The sequence below is a fragment of the Mytilus trossulus genome, unplaced genomic scaffold, assembly GCF_036588685.1.
Source record: "Mytilus trossulus isolate FHL-02 unplaced genomic scaffold, PNRI_Mtr1.1.1.hap1 h1tg000070l__unscaffolded, whole genome shotgun sequence".
In the NCBI taxonomy this organism is placed as follows: Eukaryota; Metazoa; Mollusca; class Bivalvia; order Mytilida; family Mytilidae; genus Mytilus; species Mytilus trossulus.
In genome coordinates this window covers 2,711,733-2,736,045 of record NW_026963294.1, presented here as the reverse complement: position 1 = coordinate 2,736,045, position 24,313 = coordinate 2,711,733, and the positions used below count along the sequence as shown (strand labels likewise).

The following is a 24,313-nucleotide window of genomic DNA, read 5'->3' as shown; positions in this document are numbered from 1 at the left end:
TAATATCAAAAAATAAATTTCTTTCATCAGCATTTAAAAGAAACTTCTAAAAATAAATTGACAGCTAGGACTTTGCAACCACAAAAACCCTTTTAAATACATCAGTATTAACAGTATTAAAATAGAAAATGACATCATGATCATGCCTAAAATTAAAAAGCCTCCATGAGCAACATTAAATAGTAATATCTAAAAATAAATTTCCTTCACATACATAATCATAATAATCATGGCTAACATAAATTATTTTTTAAAATAGAAAATGACATCATGATCATGCCTAAAATTAAAAAGCCTCCATCCGCAACATTAAATAGTAATATCTAAAAATAAAATTCCTTCACATCCAAAATCATGGCTATAATTAGATAACCTTTATTAAAAATTTTAAGAATAGTAACTTCTAACAGTGGCGGATTTACCGGGGGGGGCACAGGGGGCACGTGCCCCCCCCCCCCCCCCCCAGTTCAGGTCAACAATTTTTTTTTCTAACATAATTTTATTGTTACTGAAACTTCTTATCTAGTGCGGAAATTGTCACAGCTTGATTAGACTTCTTAAAGTGGCCTTTAATTAATATCAGCGTCCCCATGCGTGATTTATGACAACTTATCGGTGGGTGTGTAAATATTGACACCTGTGTGTAATGTCTTTATGAAAAACCTTTTATGTAAAATACATTTACATGTTGATTGGAATAGTACAAATTTGTATTGGTTTATAATACAATACCGATTAAGATCGATTACCAGGTGAAACTTCTGATCTGTGTATTTGAAGAATAGGTACAAACATTTCCTGTAAATGTACGTTTTTTTCCAAAACTTTGTTTTTGTGAATTTATTCAGCAACAAATTAAACTGTTTATTTTTTGATAACTTAGAAGATATGTTTTTTAAACGGAATGTCATATTTCATTCCCCTCTTATTTTCAAGGGAAATCAACAATTTGTTTTACTCCCCCTCCCCTTTCCCCTAATGCCTTCCCCCGTCCAGGAAAAAAGATAAAAGATAAACAGGATATAATTATATACCCTCCGCAACCGACTCTCGTGTGAGTTACGTTAATGTTATTCAATAGAATGTAAGATTATCTTATTATTTGCTCATTTGATAGAGTAAAAGGTATACATAAATTTAAAAAAGTTAAGAACTGACACGAAGACGAATATAAATACATGTAGGTCACAGTATGATTTCCTATTCAGTGTGTATCGCTCTGAACATGCATGAACTATTTGCCACTGGACGTTAGGCAAGCAACCAAAAAACTATCAACCTATTCAATTTGACTCAATTAGATTTTCAAAATCTTACACACGAATATGTTAAATCTATCACATGTATATGAAAATGTTTCTTTATCATGTTTATTGTAGCGATAAATCCACTAAACTTCACGTTATTTGTTTCTACAATTAAACTGCAGGACTACAATGAAAGTTTCTTTTACACCTATTATCGATTGATCTTTAAAAACACAAATTTCTAAATCGGCATAAAAAAACTATAAGACGAATAAAGTTGTGAAGTAAATCATAGACTGTATGTTTATCAAGGAAAATAATGACCTTACACAGGTAATTATTGTATGCCTTGGAACATATATCATTGAAACTTGATATCGTCCGGGTTGATTCTGAAAAAGAATGACCTGACGTTCTGAAAGAAAATAACTCCATATAGGTATATAAAACTGAATATTACCATTTCTGTTTTCACCCAAGGACTGCATCCTTGATCTAATAACAATTTTGTAACATCAATATGTCCATTCCCAGCAGCATGATGTAAAGCTGTGTATCCATTCTATAACAATATAAAAATATAAACATGTTAATGGTGTGTGATAATAAATCAAGAGAGGAGTCAAACAATTTATCAAAATGTAAGAAATATAACATCGGAGAAGAAAATATCCAATTATACTTATGTATAAACTGATAAATGGTAGATAAAGATATATAAACTAAATATATATTTTCTGATTCAGTTCTACAAAACAGGAAAAAATAATAGCAAACCCCATTTAATATAAGTCTAACAAGTATTTGTTGTCCATTTAACATGTTTGATTAACAACATGATTTTATTTTGATTCAGTAGAACAATCAAAGTTGAAAAAAAAAAAAAAAAATCAAGAAACATTGAAACGAGTTATATTTTCTGATTATGTACGAAGAGACAAGAAAAATAAGACCCCACTTTATATAATTCTGTCAAGTATTTGTTATTTTTAAAAGATGTTTTACATTAGATCTGTAGAATTAACATTATCTGACTAAAGATGTTAACACAACTTGTTCTCATCAACTTCTCATTAAAATCAAATGTTAACAAAATAATTTTTCGTCAGGAAACAAAATAAAACCTTTACTATCTGATTCAGTTCTGTGTTACGAATAAAATGAGATCCCACTTTATATAATTCTAACAAACATTTGTTGTCCATTAAACCTGTCTGATTAATAACATGATTTTGTGTAGATTCTGTATAAAGTTGTGTTTTGTCAGAGTAAGGTGATTATATCTATCATTACCGAGGATGTAGCGTCTAACCGACTGCCCTGAGTGACCAGATACCTCACCACCTCCAGGTGTCCTCCCATAGCGGCCCTCATTAATGGTGTCATTCCAATCTGTAATATCAACATATAACAGACATCAAAACTTGTGTCATAAACTGGACAATGTTGTGTAATAAATATAAACAAAATATATATCACATGAATCAGTGGTCAAAACTGAATAAAATGACCAGTCACACTTGTATTTATATTCTACATAAACAACAAATAAACAACATGTTTTATTGTGAGATGTCAGAACTTCCATCAGAACTGTCAGGTTAAAAATTAAACTTTTATCAAGGAACATAAACAATATTTATATCAATGGACTCAGCTGGACAAGACAATTAAAATGAGACCCCACTTTATATAATTCTATCAAATATTTGTTGTCCATTAAATCTGTCTGATTAACAATGATTCAGTAGAATGATCAAAGTGAAAAAAAAAAAATTTCACGAAACATTAAAACGAGTTATATTTTCTGATTCAGTACGAAGAAACAAGAAAAATAAGACCCCACTTTATATAATTCTGTCAAGTATTAGTTATTTTTAAAAGATGTTTTACATTAGATTTGTAGAATTATTATTATCTGACTAAAGATGTTAACACAACTTGTTCTCTTCAACTACTTATTAAAATCAGATGTTAACAAAATAATTTTTCATCAGAAAACAAAATAAAACCTTTACTATCTGATTCTGTTCTGTGTTACGAATAAAATGAGACCTCACTTTATATAATTCTAACAAATATTTGTTGTCCATTAAACCTGTCTGATTAACAACATGATTTTGTGTAGATTCTGTATAAAGTGGTGTTTGGTCAGAGTAAGGTGATTATATCTATCATTACCAAGGTGTCTGTGACCTCTAACTGACTGCCCTGAGAGACGAGGTACGTCACCACCTCCAGGTGTCCTCTCCCTGCCGCCCACATTAATGGTGTCCATCCATCCTGTAATATCAACATATAACAGACATCAAAACTTGTGTCATAAACTGGACAATGTTGTGTAATAAATATAAACAAAATATATATATCACATGAATCAGTGGTCAAAACTGAATAAAATGACCAGTCACACTTGTATTTATATTCTACATAAACAACAAATAAACAGCATGTTTTATTGTGAGATGTCAGAACTTCCATCAGAACTGTCAGGTTAAAAAAAAAAACTTTTTTCAAGAAACATTAAAAATAGTTATATTTTCTGACTCAGTACGAAAAGACAAGAAAAATAAGATCCCACTTTATATAATTCTGTCAAGTATTTGTTATTTTTAAAAGATATTTTACATTAGATCTGTAGAATTAACATTATCTGACTAAAGATGTTAACACAACTTGTTCTCTTTAACTTCTCATTAAAATCAGATGTTTACAAAATAATTTTTCGTCAGGAAACAAAATAAAACCTTTACTATCTGATTCAGTTCTGTGTTACGAATAAAATGAGACCCCACTTTATATAATTCTAACAAATATGTGTTGTCCATTAAACCTGTCTGATTAACAACATGATTTTGTGTAGATTCTGTATAAAGTTGTGTTTTGTCAGAGTAAGGTGATTATATCTATCATTACCCTGGTGGTGTCTATAGCGTCTAACTGACTGCCGTGAGTGACGAGGTACGTCACTACCTCCAGGTGTCCTCCCTCAGCGGCCCTCATTAATGGTGTCCTTCCAACCTGTAATATCAACATATAACAGACATCAAAACTTGTGTCATAAACTGGACAATGTTGTGTAATAAATATAAACAAAATATATATCACATCAATCAGTGGTCAAAACTGAATAAAATGACCAGTCACACTTGTATTTATATTCTACATAAACAACAAATAAACAACATGTTTTATTGTGAGATGTCAGAACTTCCATCAGAACTGTCAGGTTATAAAAAAAAAATTTTTTCAAGAAACATTAAAACGAGTTATATTTTCTGATTCAGTACAAAGAGTCAAGAAAAATGAGGCCCCACTTTATATAATTCTGTCAAGTATTTGTTATTTTTAAAAGATGTTTTACATTAGATCTGTAGAATTAACATTATCTGACTAAAGATGTTAACACAACTTGTTCTCATCAACTTCTCATTAAAATCAGATATTTACAAAATATTTTTTTCCTCAAGAAACAAAATAAAACCTTTACTATCTGATTCAGTTCTGTGTTACAAATAAAATAAGACCCCACTTTATATAATTCTAACAAATATTTGTTGTCCATTAAACCTGTCTGATTAACAACATGATTTTATGTAGATTCTGTATAAAGTGGAGTTTGGTCAGAGTAAGGTGATTATATCTATCATTACCCCCCTGTCTGTGGACTCTAACTGACTGCCGTGACTGACGAGGTACCTCACCACCTCCAGGTGTCCTCTCCCAGCCGCCCACACTAATGGTGTCATTCCTCCATACTGTAATATCAACATATAACAGACATCAAAACTTGTGTCATAAACTGGACAATCACTGGCAGACCCATTTGGAAAATCACCGCGATTTTTGTAAAATATTCGGTGTTTTTTGGCCAATCTCCGCGGAACGGATAAAAAATAGAGGTTCATCGTAGATTTTCCGTTTTACAGAATATTTTGCGGTTCTCCGGAGATTTTCCGTGTCTCAGGGAATTATCCGTTTGTCCGATAAAACGGGTGTGTATTGAGTCATTGATAGAACCAGTGATGCGTGAGCGACGGTTATTAAAAGGTCGGTTGTATAATCCGTTATGCGTGAGCGACGTTCAATCATTAATTGATCGTTGTATTATCCGTTAAGTGTGAGGGACGGTTGTATTGAGGTACAGATTGTAATATATGTAGAAGTTTACAGAACTATCATTAATCGATTGAGATATACGGAATTTTCAAAAATTTATCACATAATGTTTCTGTAAATTTAGAGAGAAACAGATTATATATTTCTCGGGGTTAAAGGTTTACTTTTATGATTGAAAAATACATGTGTATGTCTGAGGCCGAAGATCATTTAAACTTCATTGGCAAATAGGAATTTTTAAAACGATCTTGATCATATGCTGATCCATTAATCTTTCAGTATGAAATGCACATTTATACCTCTTGGGGTTGAAGGCATATATTAGCAACATTAACAATATGCTACGATGAGATAATGACAAGTTGCGAATTTTAGTCCGAATGTGTATATATATGAGCATATGGACATACATTCATCTTTATAATTAATCAGTTCATCTGTCATTTGTTTTATTAAATTACTTTTCAATTGTGGTATAAATACAATTTAATCATTGTGTAAGACGATTTGAGAATAATGCTTTCATCGTAAATACTTCAGAAATTATAATTGATTCAAGAACGGTTTATTGGAACAAAAATAAAATGAACGGCCTATAGGAAGTTCTAACCTTAGTTGATATCAGGGGTCAATTGGTACTATAGCAGTATGTAACGTAATACAACGATCGTCGATGCATAATATGCATATGTAAGTATACAGTATGCATGCAACTGGATTTCGACAACTCGTGGGTTGTCTTTTAGACAAAGAAGTTCCATTTTAAAGATATGAAAGTACGTCAATGCACGTCTTGTAAACTAATCTGTTACTTTTTGAAATATAAATAAGTTATATTTAAAAGATTGGATGGTTATTTCACACGTATTAAAGTTCTTCTGTCATCATTACTGTTTTTCGATTATTTTTTGAGAGTTCGATCTTAAGACATTTATGGAATATTTGCCACTGGAAGTTAAACAACCAACAATCAATCATCTTATTACAAAATTTAAAATATGCCTGAGCGGTAATATTCTTTTAAATTTTAATGTGAAAGACAGTTTCTCCATTTATAAGAAGGCACTTCCGGGTTTAATTTTAAGTGTATCTACATTCCGGGACTGAGATTTATTTACTATACTAGCAAAAAAAAAAAAGAAAAGAAAAGAAATGATGATACGTTGTTTTTTTTTAATAATTAAATAATTGACGTTAAAAATATATGTAATTAACTTGATCTAAAACTTAACTTCGCTCATGATAGAGAATGTTAAAAATCAATTGTGTCGACTGCACGGGATTTTCCAACGGCGGGAAATACCCTGTAACTATAAACACAGGTGATGTTATATACTGACCGATTGTGGAATGTCAATTCAGGGTTAAAGTGATGTGTAATGATTGACATTATCGTGCGCTTGAAAGTTGAGGCTCTAGTAGGCATGGTAGGTTCATTTCAATTGATAATCGAAAATCTAAAATCATTTTTTTTTCAAATCAACGATGAAGTTTTGGATATTATGGAAGGGATTTTTTTAAAGACAACGGAGGTACCTTAAAAGTCTATAGGAAAATATATAAATAAAATAATATAAAACAATTTCGAAGGTCACAACTTGTATCTTATAAATCAATGATAAAGCGACTTCATCAGTATTAACAGTTATAAGATTGCAATCAGATGACTTTTAATTTTGTTTGTGTTTCAGAACTGGGAGTGTATACGATAACCTTATATTACATTGTATTTACAAATGTTTGTTTATATTGCTTGACCCTTATGGGTGTAATTTTGCAATAAAGATTAAAAATATATACTTAGGATGTTCCATTCTCAGCATTGTTTCTTGTCTGTCTGTTCGTTTGTTCGTTCGTCCGTCTGTCCCGCGTCAGGTTGAAGTTTTTGGTCGAGGTAGTGTTTGATGAAGTTGATATTCAATCAATTTTAAACTTAGTACACATGTTCACAATGATATGATCTTTCTAAATTTAATGCCAAATTAGAATTACCTCATTCCGTCAGTCCACTCAGGGACTTTCTAGTCCCTGGTCTGTTAAACATAGAAAATGATAGTGCGGATTGGGCATCCGTGTATACTAGTGACACATTCTTTTTTTTAATTTATAAAACTTGTTCTCAGTGGCAGATCCAGATTTTTTTATATATAAGGAGAGGGAAGACTAACTGATAATGTCATGAAATGACCCGCTCCAATCATTCTCAAGTGATTCCCTACATAATCAATATTTATTTTTCAACAAAAGGGGCGGACACCGTGTCATTCCCCCTTTATAGCCGACTGAGAAACTCAAAGGGCTGTTTAGGCAGTCAATGTCGTCAAAAACTTCTATGTGTTGTATAGCCAGTCATTGTGTCAGTGTAAAACTTCCATGTATATCAATCAATCAAATCAAGACTATTAAAAACTCCCATCAACGCCATTCCCCACTAAATCCGGCTCTGGTTCTATTAATTTCATTACTTCTTCAGCATACTAGTATCGGTAGCATGTGAGTATGGTAGCACTCCGTATATAGGTCTGTAGTTTTGCATGTATGACACTAACAGTTGGCCTAACGTATTAGAAGGCCAGGGTTGGAAGGTCATTCAACATTATGTGGCTCAATTGCAACTATATTTTCTGTGAAGTGCTACCTAAGCCGTGGCCAGGTGAACCCTACCCATTTTTTTCAAAGGATTTTCCAATAGCACATCGAAACACTTTCAGCATTCTATATTTTTTTCACCAAAAAAATTGTACCTCAGCATAATACAGGTCATGAGGTACATTTGTTTGAGGAGGGGGTTTCAATTACGGTTCTTAAGTTTAATTTCCTGTTACTACGAATTTTCGGGATTTTTTTTTTATCAGATTTGCCCTGTTGTCTTTTCTTTTAACTCCGTGTAAACCCTCACACGCGATGTTTACAAAATTATTTAATTGTTTCAAAAATTAAATTTGTTGTATTACCTCTTTTAACAAAATAATATTTAGTTAGCTTTATTTGCGCCTTTTCAAAGTCCAAGCATTGAACATTGCAAACACATATAGATATTTTCAAATGAATTAGAAAATATCTTCCCAAATCGACAGAACGTACACAGAGATATTTGCCACTGGTCTTTACCCAGTTAACGATTCACTCTTAAATGCATTTCTCAAAAAACGATGGGAAACAGAAAAAAAAACAGACTATATCTTTTGGATAAACAGCCAGGGACATTTCCAGACATGAATATAACTGCATGGACCATCGCTTACAAGTTTTGTGACAGAACAGACTTACAACTTTACTATAGTACATGTACAGTGCTTAGAATTGTCTCATAATTTTACTCCAGTTTACATAGTGCATTCTTTTATGTTTTATGATAACAGAACTGTGTTTTATCAAGGTTTATCATAACTTCTATGGTTTTATGATAACTGATTTCTGAGGAATATGTTTAATAATGCAAACTTTATTTAAAGATACGTTTTTTTCCAATAGGCGCTAAAGAAAAGCACCATATGAATATTCATGAACCTACAACGATTGCTCAAAATCGTTATTTAAAAATCCTGTTTGTGAGATGTAGATTCATTTCAATACCGAAATTTCGTCTATATATTAAGTTTCACAAGTGTATAACACGGACAAGCTATCAGAAGGTACATTACTCCCATTTTGTTTTGGTGTGAACCATCGATGTTTACAGCAATATCAAAGAATAAGATGATGATGGTAGAAAGAACTATGGGCGTCATGTGGCAAATATTACATGCATATCGGACCATGAGTTGTCAATCTGTATGAAAAGATTTCCAATACAACCATATTATTGAGAAGGAATGTTTACATGCTATACTCTCGTACTAGTATTGCAGGGTTCTTGTGTCGTTCACCTTAAACACACATCTTTTTAACAATGTATAAAAAAAAGAAAGAACCAATTTAATGTCATATATCCCTATTTTTTAATATAACTATAACAAGAATACCCCTATTTAGCGGACAAACTGTTTATTCTTTTTTCTGTTATTGAATATTGAATACCAAGAAGGAAAAAAAATCCCGAAATTAATTTGAAACTTTGATACTCAATAGTTTTCCAGCAAAATATTCACATCCCTTGGGGATAATTAGTGTTTGTCCAGTGGCATATATAACATGCATGTCGGAACAGGAAATTTGGCATAATGTACTTTCAGAACCATGCTCACATCATTATACATTATAGCCAACAATTGTGATGACGAACTCCTTCCTTTGTTCGAGAACAATCTTGTTGAAATAGAAATCTGTGATTTTACTATGTCCATAACTTCGATGAACCCAAAGCAAGTTTAATATCGACCTGTATTTAATTCAAATAAGTTCTCTTCTTCTTCTTCGTCCATCGACATCCCATGATAACATACTGTTGTCATACGAGGACTAGTTTATTTACAAAACTTTTAACCCAAATAAACAAAATGTATGTTTCTTTCTTATGTTCAATGTAAAAATGTATATTATTTTGAATTGCAACTATCTATAGTTCCTTAACTTTCTATCAAGGCGTATAAAAGAATGGTCGATTAGTGCGTATATTTTTGTTAAATCAACATTTCTTGTATGTTTCAAACTGTCCTTCACTTTTGAGAACGAGTACTTTCATTTCCCCAAATTTATCCTAAAAAATGTGAAAACAGATTTTTATTTTATCAAATCTTTTTTTTGGGGGGAATTATTTAGATTTTTATAAACAATATTCTTTACACCAGAAATGAATGTAATTTATAAACAAGCTTATGCGTTTAGTAATGACTAGTATATCAGACACGCAAGACAGAGATTTATACTACATGTACTATACACCTGATAGTTCAAAATGGAAAGTTTCAAGTTATCGGTCGTATACACTGATCAATACCCTTAGAAGTGAAGCGATGCATGAACTTGCAAGTCCGACAGGAAATCGCTTGAATACCTGAACGTGTCACCTCACAATACATTTGGGAGTAATACCTTTAGCCATGCTGGTGATCAGACAAGGGAAGGTACGAATTTATTAAAATAAGTTTATTACATAAAAGAATTATGAACAAATTAGATTTTCGAAAACAATTTTCACGGAACACTTATTTACGCTCATTTATGACTTTGAACTATGACTTTTTTACCAATTCCCATATAAACAGTTAAAAACGACAGACCTTGGTTACTTTTAAAAAAAACAACACCATTTTCCGTATCAAGTTAGTTAGTCGGACAAAACAACCGTACGATTGACACGATATCGACACGCGATTACGACTACATAAGGCTACTATGGTTTTGGTCCTTTGTGGTTCATAGACATGGCGACACGCAGAGAATTGATACTCTAAATTTAAAATCGATGGTGATCTCTTGTCCAGCAGAATAAAACTTTAATACCTATGATTTTTAGCATTTTTATACAGAATGCAGGACACAGATCCTCCTTTGCTGGAAAAGAAAATTGGTTGATTATAGAGGGAATAACTGAAGCGGCCGCCCCGCCCCCTCTTATGCATTTAGTGCATATGAAATTTTCTGGATCCGCCACTTGTGTGCTAGCTAATAAATTATATATTTTCACTACTTTACATTCTTAGCCCGTCTGTGTGAAATGCTCTGAGCTTCATCAGGGCCACGCGCGGAGAAATAGCTGGTATCCCTCGATCGTTTAATAAATTGAATATTCATGTGTGCCTAAATGGTCATAAATATATTTCATTTTACAAATTAAATGATTAGTCATCAACCTATGATCACCTATGGTCCGGTAATAACTTTTATTTTTTTTATTTTATTTTTGTTTCAATTACAATTTGCCGTTCGTTTTTTGAAAAAAAATTACACGGCTAATCATTTTAAGACAAAACCTCGGACCAAACACTTCGACTAAGCTATTATACTGACTAACTTGGAAAAATAAACCCAGATAAATGAGATTTCTATGGAATTTTTAATTCACCAGTTAATCAGAAATGTCCATCTCTAATATTTCTTTTGCATTTGATGTTGGTTTATATAAAACAAGTGAAACTGCGAGCTACTGCTCACTGATGATACCCCCGCCGCAAGTGGATAATATTAATTGTGTAAAAATATGCACGTGTTCGGTAAACAGGAAGTTTTCGAGTGATAAATCTGAAAACGCATCACACGGTATAGCTGACTTATATCAAGCCTGAAACCAAATTTCAGAAATCCTGGTATTGTAGTTCCTGAAAAAAATGTGACGAAAAATTTTCAACTTGGCTATCATGTGTAAAATCAAACAAGTGTTCGGTAAACAGGAAGTTGTTGAGTGATGAATCTGAAAACGCGTCACACGGTATAGCTGACTTATATCAAGCCTGAAACCAAATTTCAGAAATCCTGGTAGTGTAGTTTCTGACAAAAATGTGACGAAAAATATTCATGGGACGGACGGACTGACTGACTGACAGACTGACGGACTGATACAAATACAAATATTTTATTGGCACAAACACAATTACAATAATTGGCAATGGCCCATACAACTGTTATACAAATAGTAATAATGCATAGAATATCAATAGGCATATTTCGAACAATATCATCGAACGATATCAATATCATCAACAGTAAATGATTAAAAAAAGATATATCAATTACATAGTTGGTCAAACAAAATAAGTATTGAAAATAACGACAATATTAATATGTAATATTATTTATTATGAACAATGATTATTAGCAATTTTATAGAGTTTGTTCTGCTTTACGCAGGTTCAAACTGTCTGAGATGAAAGAGGAAGTTAATTTTAGGATTGTGTATGAATTATTATTTAATAAAAAGATTATATTATTTTCATGTTTTTGAAATTTTGTAGAATCAACAATTATATTTGAAACTTTATGGTAAAATATGTCCCTCTTAGTTGAGTATTTTTCACAATGTAAAAGAAAATGTTTTTCGTTTTCAATTTGACCAGAATTACATACAGAGCAGTATCTCTCATTTCTGGGAATATTTAGCTGTCTCCCTCTTTCAATCATCAGTGTATGAGCGCTTATACGGATCTTACATATTGCAGCTCTGTCACTTCTGTTTTTTAATATATCAACATATGGTGGTCTTCTGGGTCCGTGTAACACTTATCAATTCAAAGTTTTAAAAAGTTTTGAAATTTTAGATTTTTGGAATTTTGATCAAAGATTTAAAATATCAAAATTTCAAATTGTGTTAAAGTTTTGAAATTTTGAAATTTTAACCAAATTATTAAAATATCAAAATTCTTAATATCGTTTATAAATTTAATAGTTTAGAAATTTGATCAAACTTCTAAAATACTAAGTCTAACGCGCAATTTTAATTATTTCACTTTTTGAAAGTTTGATTTTTCAAATGTTTGCTTAAAATATCAAAATAGAAAAGGGGCAATAAGAGGGATACCTGTAAAAAGCGAAAGGAAATAAAAGCGGAACGAAAAGAAACAATATGAATTAAAAACATACTGATACTTAAAAATTTATGTATGAAATAAAACGGACAGTTGTAAGCGGTGAACAAATAATGACAAAATTAATATTTCTTCAAAGAAGATAATTTATTTAAAAACCAGTCGTACGGCTCTGATATTGACCATTTTACCTGCTGGTTTTTCTAGCACCCATATTTTTGGAGAAACAGGAGTAACAGTAAAAACTGAACAACTCGCAGTAGTTCATATAGTATGGTTATGTTGAGCATGTATATATACATTTTCTACTAAACTCTTAAGCAATAAAAAAGCCAAATACACGATGTATTACTTCTTTTGATTTCATTTTGATTTCTGTTTTGCTTTACGACTTCTTACTTTCTGCAATCATGTTGGCTAAAGAATATGTCATTTCATGTACAGAATGAACGATCATCTTAAACGTTTTTATCTATTCTTTGTAAGTTGTTTGCCCTAAATATTCAGCTTTAAGCGTTCCGTAAGAAGGTTGGTCAAGAAAAGCGCTTCATGATACTGAATGCATGGTGTCCTAATTAAGGTTGTGCTAGTCCACAACGTGGGAGGTTTTTAATATAATCTTATTTACGCTGAAATTAAGACGGTACTAAGATCCAATATCACAAAATTGGAGCCAAGATATTGTTACAAGGTATCTACAACAACTCATCATAGATTGATACCAGGTTATAAATTTTGCCGCTTTTTGCGCCAGACGCGTGTTTCGTCTACAAAAGACTTATCATTGACACTCGAACCAAATTAAGTTAAAAAGGCAAATAAAGTCAAATGAAATTGAAAAGGCCAAATAAAGTAAACTTTTAAATCCAACGTATAGCTCTGGTTTTGTAAAAGTTGAAACCTTTCATATCATATATAAATGTATACCATAAACATTATTTTCACGAGCATTTATATTTATGTAATAGTTACCGCTGTACTACATTTAGCACCCAACTTTCATTCATGTTTATGTAATATTTGCCGCTGTACTACATTAAGCACCCATCTATCCAGTTGTAGGTGTTGGCATTTTGAAAGTTGAAAATTGTTTTCAAAAGTTTATATCAGCGATAAATAGTAATCTTCTGGGAGACCAATATTTAGATAGTCACTATTTTTTTACTTGATACTACCACTAGGGGCTTCGATAATGGTACATTAAAATTATTATGATCCTCAATTTGATGATATAATATTCTGTGCCAGCAGAGGACAAAAGAAAAATTCTCCATGCCTTTTAATGTTAGATATGAACCAGATAAGTTGATTAATAGCGATGAAAAACTTTAAAAAAAGTTAGCGCTTCGACAAAACAACCTCACCCCACTTTTAAATTTAAATGGTTGCTCTCTTAAAGACAACGTTTGGACTGGTTATCACACACGTAGCTCCATTATAGGTTCTAAATCAACCACTGTTTTATAATAGTAAACAAAAGCAATATATTTTTTTGTATTAAAGGATATTGTTGTCCCGTATTTGAATTTTGTTATTTGGGTATTTTTAAGTTATCGTACGACAATCGACTTTGAGCAAACTAAAAGTTCACATGTACACCCAGTCAAAATGGAGTGTGCAAAGCTGAGAAGCCACACTGTCAGCTGCATGAAGATTTTTTTTCCATGTTTGGCCGTACACCAATGTTGCTCTCGAAAAACCAGTCCAATGTAAAACGCTGAATTTTAAGTAAAGAATTCACCTACGGAACGCTGAAACTGAAATTTGAAATTCAAGAAAAACAAGAACGAAACAATTAAAGAGGTTTCTGACCAAAGTGAAGTTAAAACATATCTACTAGTAGTTTAATTGAGGTATCGAGCTGGCGTATGACAGTAACTGCTAGACTTATATATAGAAGTCCTTTGTTAGTTTATTATCATTGTCATATTGATTAGTTTCTTTTGTTTCCTATTCTGACATATGACTTGTATTTCCTATTAAAGTGCGTTTTACTGTTCGTATTACTGTGTGTTTTTCATTCTTTATTGGCTAGAGGTATAGGGGGAGGGTTGTGATCTCACGAAACATATTAAACCCCGCTGCATTTGTGCGCCTGTCCCAATCCAGGAGCCTCTGTCCTTCTTAGTCTTGTATGATTTTGATTTTAGTTCATTGTTATATTTCGGAGTTTAATATTACGTCTATAATCACTGAACCAGTACACTTTTTGTCTAGGGGCCAGCTGAAACACGCATAGCACAACTTTCATTGCGACGCTATATATTAAGTATTCCTTCCGTATCATTTCTGGGAACTGAAATAAATCTTAAAAGGCAATATATGTTCATCAGGCAATCGATAAACATGAAGGAAAACGTTTTAAGTTGTATATGCGACCGAAGCGCTTTTTCTGGATCTACCTTCATCAGGAACGTCAAAAAGGCGAATAATGCTATTTGGTTAACTGCATGCGAGTTGGTCATTTTTCACTGGTACTTCTAAATGTTGGGCACTGGGAACACAAGATAGCTTTGAATTATTTATCTCAAACACTAACCTTATACATGTATAAGAGATTTAAATCAACGTAGTTGATTCCGGATTAAATAGGTTTAATTATATTTTTTTTTATAGATGCACAACCTTAAAATTTCAGGATACTGTTGTCCCATGTGATGTCTAATATGTTTCATAAAAAAAACGACTTCTTCTTTTCATTATTTTTTTTGTTATTATGAATGATTTGATATATTTCATGCTATTTATTTATAACTAAGAATAGTTCTTATCAGAGCCGTGTTTACATCAGTGTTTACAGGTACCCCTCTTGTCGCCCCTTTATATTTTTGATATTTTAAGCAAACATTTAAAAAATCAAACTTTCAAAAAGTGAAATAATCAAAATTGCACGTTATGTTTAGTATTTTAAAAGTTTGATCAAGTTTCTAAACTATCAAATTTATAAACGATATTTAGAATTTTGATATTTTAATAATTTGGTTAAAATTTCAAAATTTCAAAACTTTAACACAATTTGAAATTTTGATATTTTAAAACTTTGATCAAAATTCCAAAAATCTAAAATTTCAAAACTTTTTAAAACTTTGAATTGATAAGTGTTACACGGACCCTTCTGCCCATTATGTAGACACTTTTGAAAAAGTCTAACTTTTTGGATTCAAATATATTTGCATTTTGAACTTGCAAACATTGGTCATTAATTCTTTGTTTAATAGAATTTAAATTACTTTTAACATAATTAAAGTTATTGATGATATAAGACATTCCAAGTTGGACTGACGGAAGGACAGACAGAGGTTAAACAGTATACCCCCCTTTTTTCAAAGCGGGGGTATAATTAAATATCTTACAATGCAAAGCTAGTTGTTTGCGATGATGCGTAGCTGCATGGTAGATTACTACGTGAATTAGATCATTTTGATTATCTTTGAATTTACTAACACGTGGCTGTTGACACATTACACACAATATACTTAAAATACCTGGGGCAATTTACACTTCTGGTTTATTGTCCCTTTAACCAGCCAGTGTATCTGTGTATGGTGTATTTATCTACCGTGCAAGGGTTGTGTAGCCAGTCAAGGTCGTTAAATGTATCTCTGGCTCCATTGACAGACTACCATAATATATTCGAAAGCGGATCCCGGATTTTGAAAAAAAAAGAATGTGGAAGGACGTAAAGACAACATTACAAATTGGACTAGTGTACATGCAACATTCAATCTATTTCTTGTGTGACAGTTTACTGACTGTCAAACCCGTGTTCAATTTATTATTTTGATAGTGCCTTGAAGATAGCTGAGTAAAATAAATATTTTTTTAAACAAGATATATACATGTAGGGAGCTCTATTTTTACCAACCCGCTCATGAACAGATTCATTTTTTCTTATATTTACTTCCTGAATGACACGACTCTAGAAATGTTTGCCACTGGACATCAATTTAAAAATTAAATAGAATCAGACAGTCATGCTCGAGCAAATAACATTGAGAACGGAACTTTATAGCAAGATATATACTATAGTGTATACAGATTGTATTTGAACACATACGAGGGTCTTGAATATTGTCTTATAGTTGTAAGTAATTTCTCTGTAGTCTTCATATTTTTCCCCATTATTCTATATTCTTTGTTTTCTTGGTGTCTATTTTATTTACTTTTTTGGCCCTTTGTTGTGCACTTTTTGTCCATATATATTCTCTCTTCTTCTATATAAATCCTATTCAAACCCAAATAAACATACACAATCAAAATGTTCAACTCAAAACCCCAGTTGACTTGTCATCCATGGAGTTTTTCTCAACCGTTGAGAATATAACAAATGCTAAACGAGTCCGTTTAAAAAAAAGATGTGGTTTGATTGCCAATGAGAAAACTCTCGATAAGAGACCATATGACACAGAAATTAACAACTATACATGTAGGTCACCGTACGGCCTTCAACAATGAGCACAGCCCATACTGCATAGTCGGCTATAAAAGGAGAAAAAGTCTAGGAGTCCATTGCTGATATTACATATATATAAGATTAATGTATCACGTATACGTCTGATGCTTAATTGTTGGGGCTCTGCTGGAAGGCAAAATATTTAGCTCTTTACTGACTAGTATTTAACAACTGAAACTAGATAAGTTAAAGTCTAAGTTATGAAATTCAAGGAATCTATACATGCTATAACAGCAAATTTGAACGGAACCAAAACGAAAATTAGTAAAATAATAAGTATACAACTTGCATTTCAGCATTTTAATATTGGTAATTATTAATGATGTAATGCGTAAATAAGTTATCCTACACAGTGGAACAAATGGGAAGCCAAAGTACGTTAATGTCTGAATTAATCTTCTGCAAAAACAATGTCATTTTGTTTATTTTATCTGGTTAAATCTTCTGACATCAGACTCGGACTTCTTTAGAACTGAATTTTAAATGTGCGTATTGTTGTGCGTTTACTTTTCTACATTGGCTAGAGGTATAGGGGGAGGGTTGAGATCTCATAAACATGTTTAACCCCGCCGCATTTTTGCACCTGTCCCAAGTCAGGAGCCTCTGGTCTTTGTTAGTCTTGTATTATTTTAATTTTAGTCTCTTGTGTACAATTTGGAAATTAGTATGGCGTTCATTATCACTGAACTAGTATATATTTGTTTAGGGGCCAGCTGAAGGACGCCTTCGGGTGCGGGAGTTTCTCGCTACATTGAAGACCTGTTGGTGACCTTCTGCTGCAATTTTTCTATGGTCGGGTTGCTATCTCTTTGACACATTCCCCATTTCCATTTTCAATTTTATTTCAATAAACTGACTTAAATAAAATTCAAGCAAGTTAAACTGTAAGCTTGCCGCCGTTGATACCCCCGCCGAAATATTTCGGTTCACAGGAAGTTGTTGAGAAATGAATCTGAAAACGCACCACACGGTACAACTTACTTGCATAAACTCTGTAACCAAATTGATAGATACGAAAAAGATAGATATGGAAAAAAAAATACTTAAATAAATGTTTAATTTACACGTAATGCATCTTTGTGTAAAAAAACGTTTGAATTGGCTGATCTTTTTGTAAAGCATGCTATTTTGACGGTTAAGGATTCAGACTCATTAAGGATGCATTTCTTTCTAACACAAACGATGCAAACGGCTAAGCTCGCACATGTTTTGATCATTTCTTTTAAACATACGTTTGCAAATTTTTCAGAAACTTTGACAAACTATGCAAACGCTAAAAATACGTCTTCAGTTTGTCGTTTGTTAGTACAAACGCTGCATTTGTTTTTAACTTCAACCTGATTAAACGAAGTATTTGTTTCTACGTTTGTAAAAAAGTCTGGTTACCAACAACATTTGCATGCATTACTGAAAATTCAAACAGGGTCATTAACGATTTATCAAAAGATGTATTTGTTTCTACTCGTGTAGCGTTTAGAAAACAGTAACACACGCGACGTTTACAAAATTCTTGTTAGAAAGAAATGCGGCCTAAGAAAAATCTTTTTAGAATCACAAGAAGTTCTGATAGGTCGTAAAATAAACTTCCCATCACTTTATTCTTTTCACATGTCAATTTAAAAAAAAAAAATTCTCAACGATGTCATAATTGAAAGCACGAGGAAGGCTGACCAAAATGTTCAACTTGCGGCTAGTGATTGACAGGTATGATTATATCTTGGGGCTCTTGTGGGGAGCGTGGTGTCGGACGGAAAAAAGATTTCCAGTATTCATATATATATAAATGTCGATCTGATGTGGAAAATTGTGAGTTTTTTTTAATAGCACAAAGAAAAAGACGTCAGAAGAGTTAGAAGAGTAACAATGTGTAACTATATACGTATTACTCGTTTATAATCTACGAGACTGATCAGATCGAAGTTTGATAAAAAAAAAACAAAAAAAAACATTCAATATCAAACCTTCTTGGTTGGAATAAACATGTTCAATGTATACCTGCAAATATGTCTTAATAAATTAAATTGTGTATTTAAATTATCTCTGTTGAATACAATACAATTTATTACATGTATCTATGATATCCTCCATAAATAAATATCTGCACAGGTAAAGTTAAATTCGGATCAACAGATTGATTTACGGCCTTCCGCTTGTCCATGTTGTATTGCAAAAATATCACAGCAGGTGTTACTCACAGTAGACAAGTGTCAAATCAGTATGACATTATGTCGGATTACGGCATCTGCAGTAATTAAGACCCTGTTTTTACTGTTTTTACAGGAACTGATTTATCTTAACATGACAATAAAGAAGAATTTTGTAAGGTGAACATATTTGTAGTACTGCAAAGTTACCACGTGCATTTTCCTGTTCATTGGTCACATTTAAATAGATTATTCTTTATTGAACTAAATTCGATATTTAAATTGCAAGTAACTTTAATATCAAAACCACCGATTTTTATTTCTCGACTGAAAAGGGTAATAAGACGGTTATTTTTATCTGACTGTAAACAGTGTATATAATCACAACGATCTATTAATAACCGCTGCTCACAGATAACGGATTATACAACGATCTATTAATAACCGTCGCTCACGCATCACTGGTTCTATCACTGACTCAATACACACCAGTTTAATCGGACAAACGGATAATTCCCTGAGACACGGAAAATCTCCGGAGAACCGCAAAATATTCTATAAAACGGAAAATTTACGATAAACCTCTATTTGTTATCCGTTCCGCGGAGATTTGCCAAAAATCGCGGTCATTTGCCAAATAGGTCTACCAGTGAATGTTGTGTAATAAATATAAACAAAATATATATCACTTGAATCAGTGGTCAAAACTGAATAAAATGACCAGTCACACTTGTATTTATATTCTACATAAACAACAAATAAACAACATGTTTTATTGTGAGATGTCAGAACTTCCATCAGAACTGTCAGGTTAAAAAAAAACTTTTTTCAAGAAACGTAAACAATATTTATATCAATGGACTCAGCTGGACAAGACAATTAAAATGAGACCTCACTTTATATAATTCTAACAAATATTTGTTGTCCATTAAATCTGTCTGATTAACAATGATTCAGTAGAATGATCAAAGTGAAAAAAACAACTTTTTTCAAGGAACATTAAAACAAGTTATATTTTCTGATTCAGTACGAAGAGACAAGAAAAATAAGACCCCACTTTATATAATTCTGTCAAGTATTTGTTATTTTTAAAAGATGTTTTACATTAGATCTGTAGAATTAACATTATCTGACTAAAGATGTTAACACAACTTGTTCTCATCAACTTCTCATTAAAATCAGATTTTTTACAAAATAATTTTTCATCAAGAAACAAAATAAAACCTTTACTATCTGATTCAGTTCTGTGTTACGAATAAAATGAGGCCCCACTTTATATAATTCTAACAAATATTTGTTGTCCATTAAACCTGTCTGATTAACAACATGATTTTGTGTAGATTCTGTATAAAGTGGTATTTGGTCAGAGTAAGGTGATTATATCTAACATTACCCTTGTTTTGGCCCCTAATTGACTGCCGTGACTGATGAGGTACGTCACTACCTCCAGGTGTCCTCCCTCAGCCGCCAACATTAATGGTGTCATTCCTCTCTGTAATATCAACATATAACAGACATCAAAACTTGTGTCATAAACTGGACAATGTTGTGTAATAAATATAAACTAAATATATATCACATGAATCAGTGGTCAAAACGAAATAAAATGACCAGTCACACTTGTATTTATATTCTACATAAACAACAAATAAACAACATGTTTTATTGTGAGATGTCAGAACTTCCATCAGAACTGTCAGGTTAAAAAAAAAAACTTTTATCAAGAAACATTTAAACGAGTTATATTTTCTGATTCAGTACGAAAAGACAAGAAAAATAAGACCCCACTTTATATAATTCTGTCAAGTATTTGTTATTTTTAAAAGATGTTTTACATTAGATCTGTAGAATTAACATTATCTGACTAAAGATGTTAACACAACTTGTTCTCATCAACTTCTCATTAAAATCAGATGTTAACAAAATAATTTTTGTCAGGAAACAAAATAAAACCTTTGTTATCTGATTCAGCTCTAAGTTACGAATAAAATGAGACTCCGATTTATATAATTCTGTCAAGTTTCTGATTTTTTTGATTCTTTTTAAATCTGTCTGATTAACAATGATGATCAAAGTTAAAAAAAAAATAATTTCAAGAAAAATAAAAACAAATTATATTTTCCGATTCAGATTAATGAGACAGGAAAAAGGAGAACCCACTTTATATAATTCTATCAAATATTTGTTGTCCATTTAACCTGTCTGATTAACAGTATTTTGTGTTAATACAGAATATTGATCAAAGCTTAAAATAGTGGTGTATAACAGTTGCTTCAAATTATATGTGCTGTTGCTTATTATGGTAATATAGCAATGGTGTATGTTTGTGTTGAGTATAAGTGAAGAACTTCAATAAGCCATGTTTTTACTTTTTGTTTGCATTGCCTATAAATGTGATATGTCACATGTTTGTGAGCAATATAAGAGTGTCATTGCTATGTCACTTGTTGGTGTTGAGTATAAGAGTGTCAGTGATATGTCACATGTTGATGCTGAGTATGAGTGTCAGTGATGTGTCACATATTGGGGTTGAGTATAAGTTTCATTGCTATGTCACTTGTTGATGTTGAGTATAAGAGTGTCATTGCTATGTCACTTGTTGGTGTTGAGTATAAGAGTGTCAGTGATATGTCACATGTTGATGCTGAGTATGAGTGTCAGTGATATGTCACATGTTGATGCTGAGTATAAGAGTGTCTGTGATATGTCACATATTGGGGTTGAGTATAAGTTTCATTGGTATGTCACATATTTGTGTTGAGTATAAGAGTGTCATTGCTACAATTTGCTATGTCACATGTTTCTGTTAAATATAAGAGTGGTATGGTAACATGTTTGTGAGCAGTATAAGAGTGTCATTGCTATGTCACATGTTGGTGTTGAGTATAAGAGTGTTATTGCTATGTCATATGTTGGAGCTGAGTATAAGAGTGTTATTGCTTTGTCACATGTTGGAGCTGAGTATAAGTGTGTCATTGCTACAATTTGCTATGTCACATGTTTCTGTTAAATATAAGAGTGGTATGATAACATGTCATGCATGTTTGTGAGCAGTATAAGAGTGTCATTGCTATGTGACATGATGGTGTTGAGTGTAAGAGTGTCAATTGTATGGTATATGATTGTGTTGAGTATAAGTATCATTGCTATGTGACATATTGGTGTTGAGTATAAGAGTGTCATTGCTTTGTCACATATTGGTGTTGAGTTTAGAGTGTCAGTGATATGTCACATGTTGGTGTTGAGTATAAGAGTGTCAGTGATATGTCAAATGATGGTGTTTAGTAAAACAGTGTCAGTGCTAAGCAGCTGTTGGTGATGAGGATAAGCATGTCATGGTTTTGTCACATGTTGGTGTTGAGTATAATAGTGTCATTGCTATGTCACATGTTGGAGTTAGGTATAAGAGTGTTATTGCTATGTCACATGTTACCAGGTTACCCATTTCAAGTTTAGTATAGGAGTGGTTAATGTATGTTGTTCAGTACAGGAGTGGTAAATGAATGTTGTATGATCAGGTGTCACATGTCATGTTCAGTACAAGAGTGGTGAATGAATGTTGTATGATCAGGTGTCACATGTCATGTTCAGTACAGGACTGTTAAATGAATGTTGTATGATCAGGTGTCACATGTCATGTTCAGTATAAGATTAGTAAATGAATGTTGTATAATCAGGTGTCACATGTCAACTTCAGTACAAGAGTGGTGAATGAATGTTGTATGATCAGGTGTCACATGTCATGTTCAGTACAGGAGTGGTAAATGAATGTTGTATGATGTGGTGTCACATGTCATGTTCAGTAGAGGACTGGTGGATGAATGTTGTATGATCAGGTGTCACATGTCGTACTCAGTACCAGAGTGGTTAATGAATGTTATATGATCAGGTGTCATATGTCATGTTCAGTACAGAAGTGGTAAATGAATGTTGTATGATCAGGTGTCACATGTCATGTTCAGTACAGGAGTGGTAAATGAATGTTGTATGATCAGGTGTCACATGTCACGTTCAGTACAGGAGTGGTAAATGAATGTTGTATAATCAGGTGTCACATGTCATGTTCAGTATAATAGTAAATGAATGTTGTATGATCAGGTATCACATGTCATGTTCAGTACAGGAGTGGTAAATGAATGTTGTATGATCAGGTGTCACATGTCACGTTCAGTACAGGAGTGGTAAATGAATGTTGTATAATCAGGTGTCACATGTCATGTTCAGTAGAGGACTAGTGGATGAATGTTGTATGATCAGGTGTCACATGTCGTGTTCAGTACCAGAGTGGTTAATGAATGTTATATGATCAGGTGTCGCATGTCATGTTCAGTACAGGAGTGGTAAATGAATGTTGTGAGATCAGGTGTCACATGTCATGTTCAGTACAGGAGTGGTGAATGAATGTTGTATGATGTGGTGTCACATGTCATGTTCAGTAGAGGACTGGTGGATGAATGTTGTATGATCAGGTGTCACACACTGGTAGACCTATTTGGAAAATCACCGCGATTTTTGGACACGATTCTGTGAATTTGGCCAATCTGCGCAAAACGGATAATTATTAGAGATTCATCGTAAATTTGCTGGTTCACAGAAAATTATGCAAGTCATGCGGAGATTTTCCGTGTCGCCGGGAATTAGCCAGTTGTCCAGTAAAACTGGTGTGTATTGAGTGACTCATTGATAGAACCAGTGATGCGTGAGCGACGGTTATAAATAGATCGCTGTGTTGTACACGCTTGTCAAATATGGCGGTTATCGATAGACGGAAATAATTATCTATTTAAAATCTCTGCAACCATTTAAGTCGTACTGTCATACATATGTTAGTACTGTTCTTCATTTTTATTTTTTTAAGATTTTATAACATGAATTCACTATCATTTAATTAGTTATAATTAAAATGAAGAAAGGGTAAGTAGATACCGATTTGTTCTTAATTGGTTC

At 32.4% G+C, this 24,313-nt stretch overlaps 1 protein-coding gene across 1 annotated transcript in view; it reads right to left on the bottom strand.

The window, feature by feature from the left end:
- Positions 1-5,810, bottom strand: part of LOC134699532 (uncharacterized) — a 73,951-nt gene extending 68,141 nt beyond the window's left edge. Inside the window, exons 1-6 of the mRNA XM_063561127.1 lie at positions 5,777-5,810; positions 4,923-5,005; positions 4,164-4,268; positions 3,429-3,530; positions 2,541-2,639; positions 1,708-1,809 (exon numbers count right to left, since the gene is read on the bottom strand). Coding sequence (XP_063417197.1) covers positions 1,708-1,809; positions 2,541-2,639; positions 3,429-3,530; positions 4,164-4,268; positions 4,923-5,005; positions 5,777-5,810 — 525 coding nt within the window. The remainder of the gene's footprint in view (positions 1-1,707; positions 1,810-2,540; positions 2,640-3,428; positions 3,531-4,163; positions 4,269-4,922; positions 5,006-5,776) is intronic.
- Between the last annotated feature and the right edge of the window lie 18,503 nt (positions 5,811-24,313).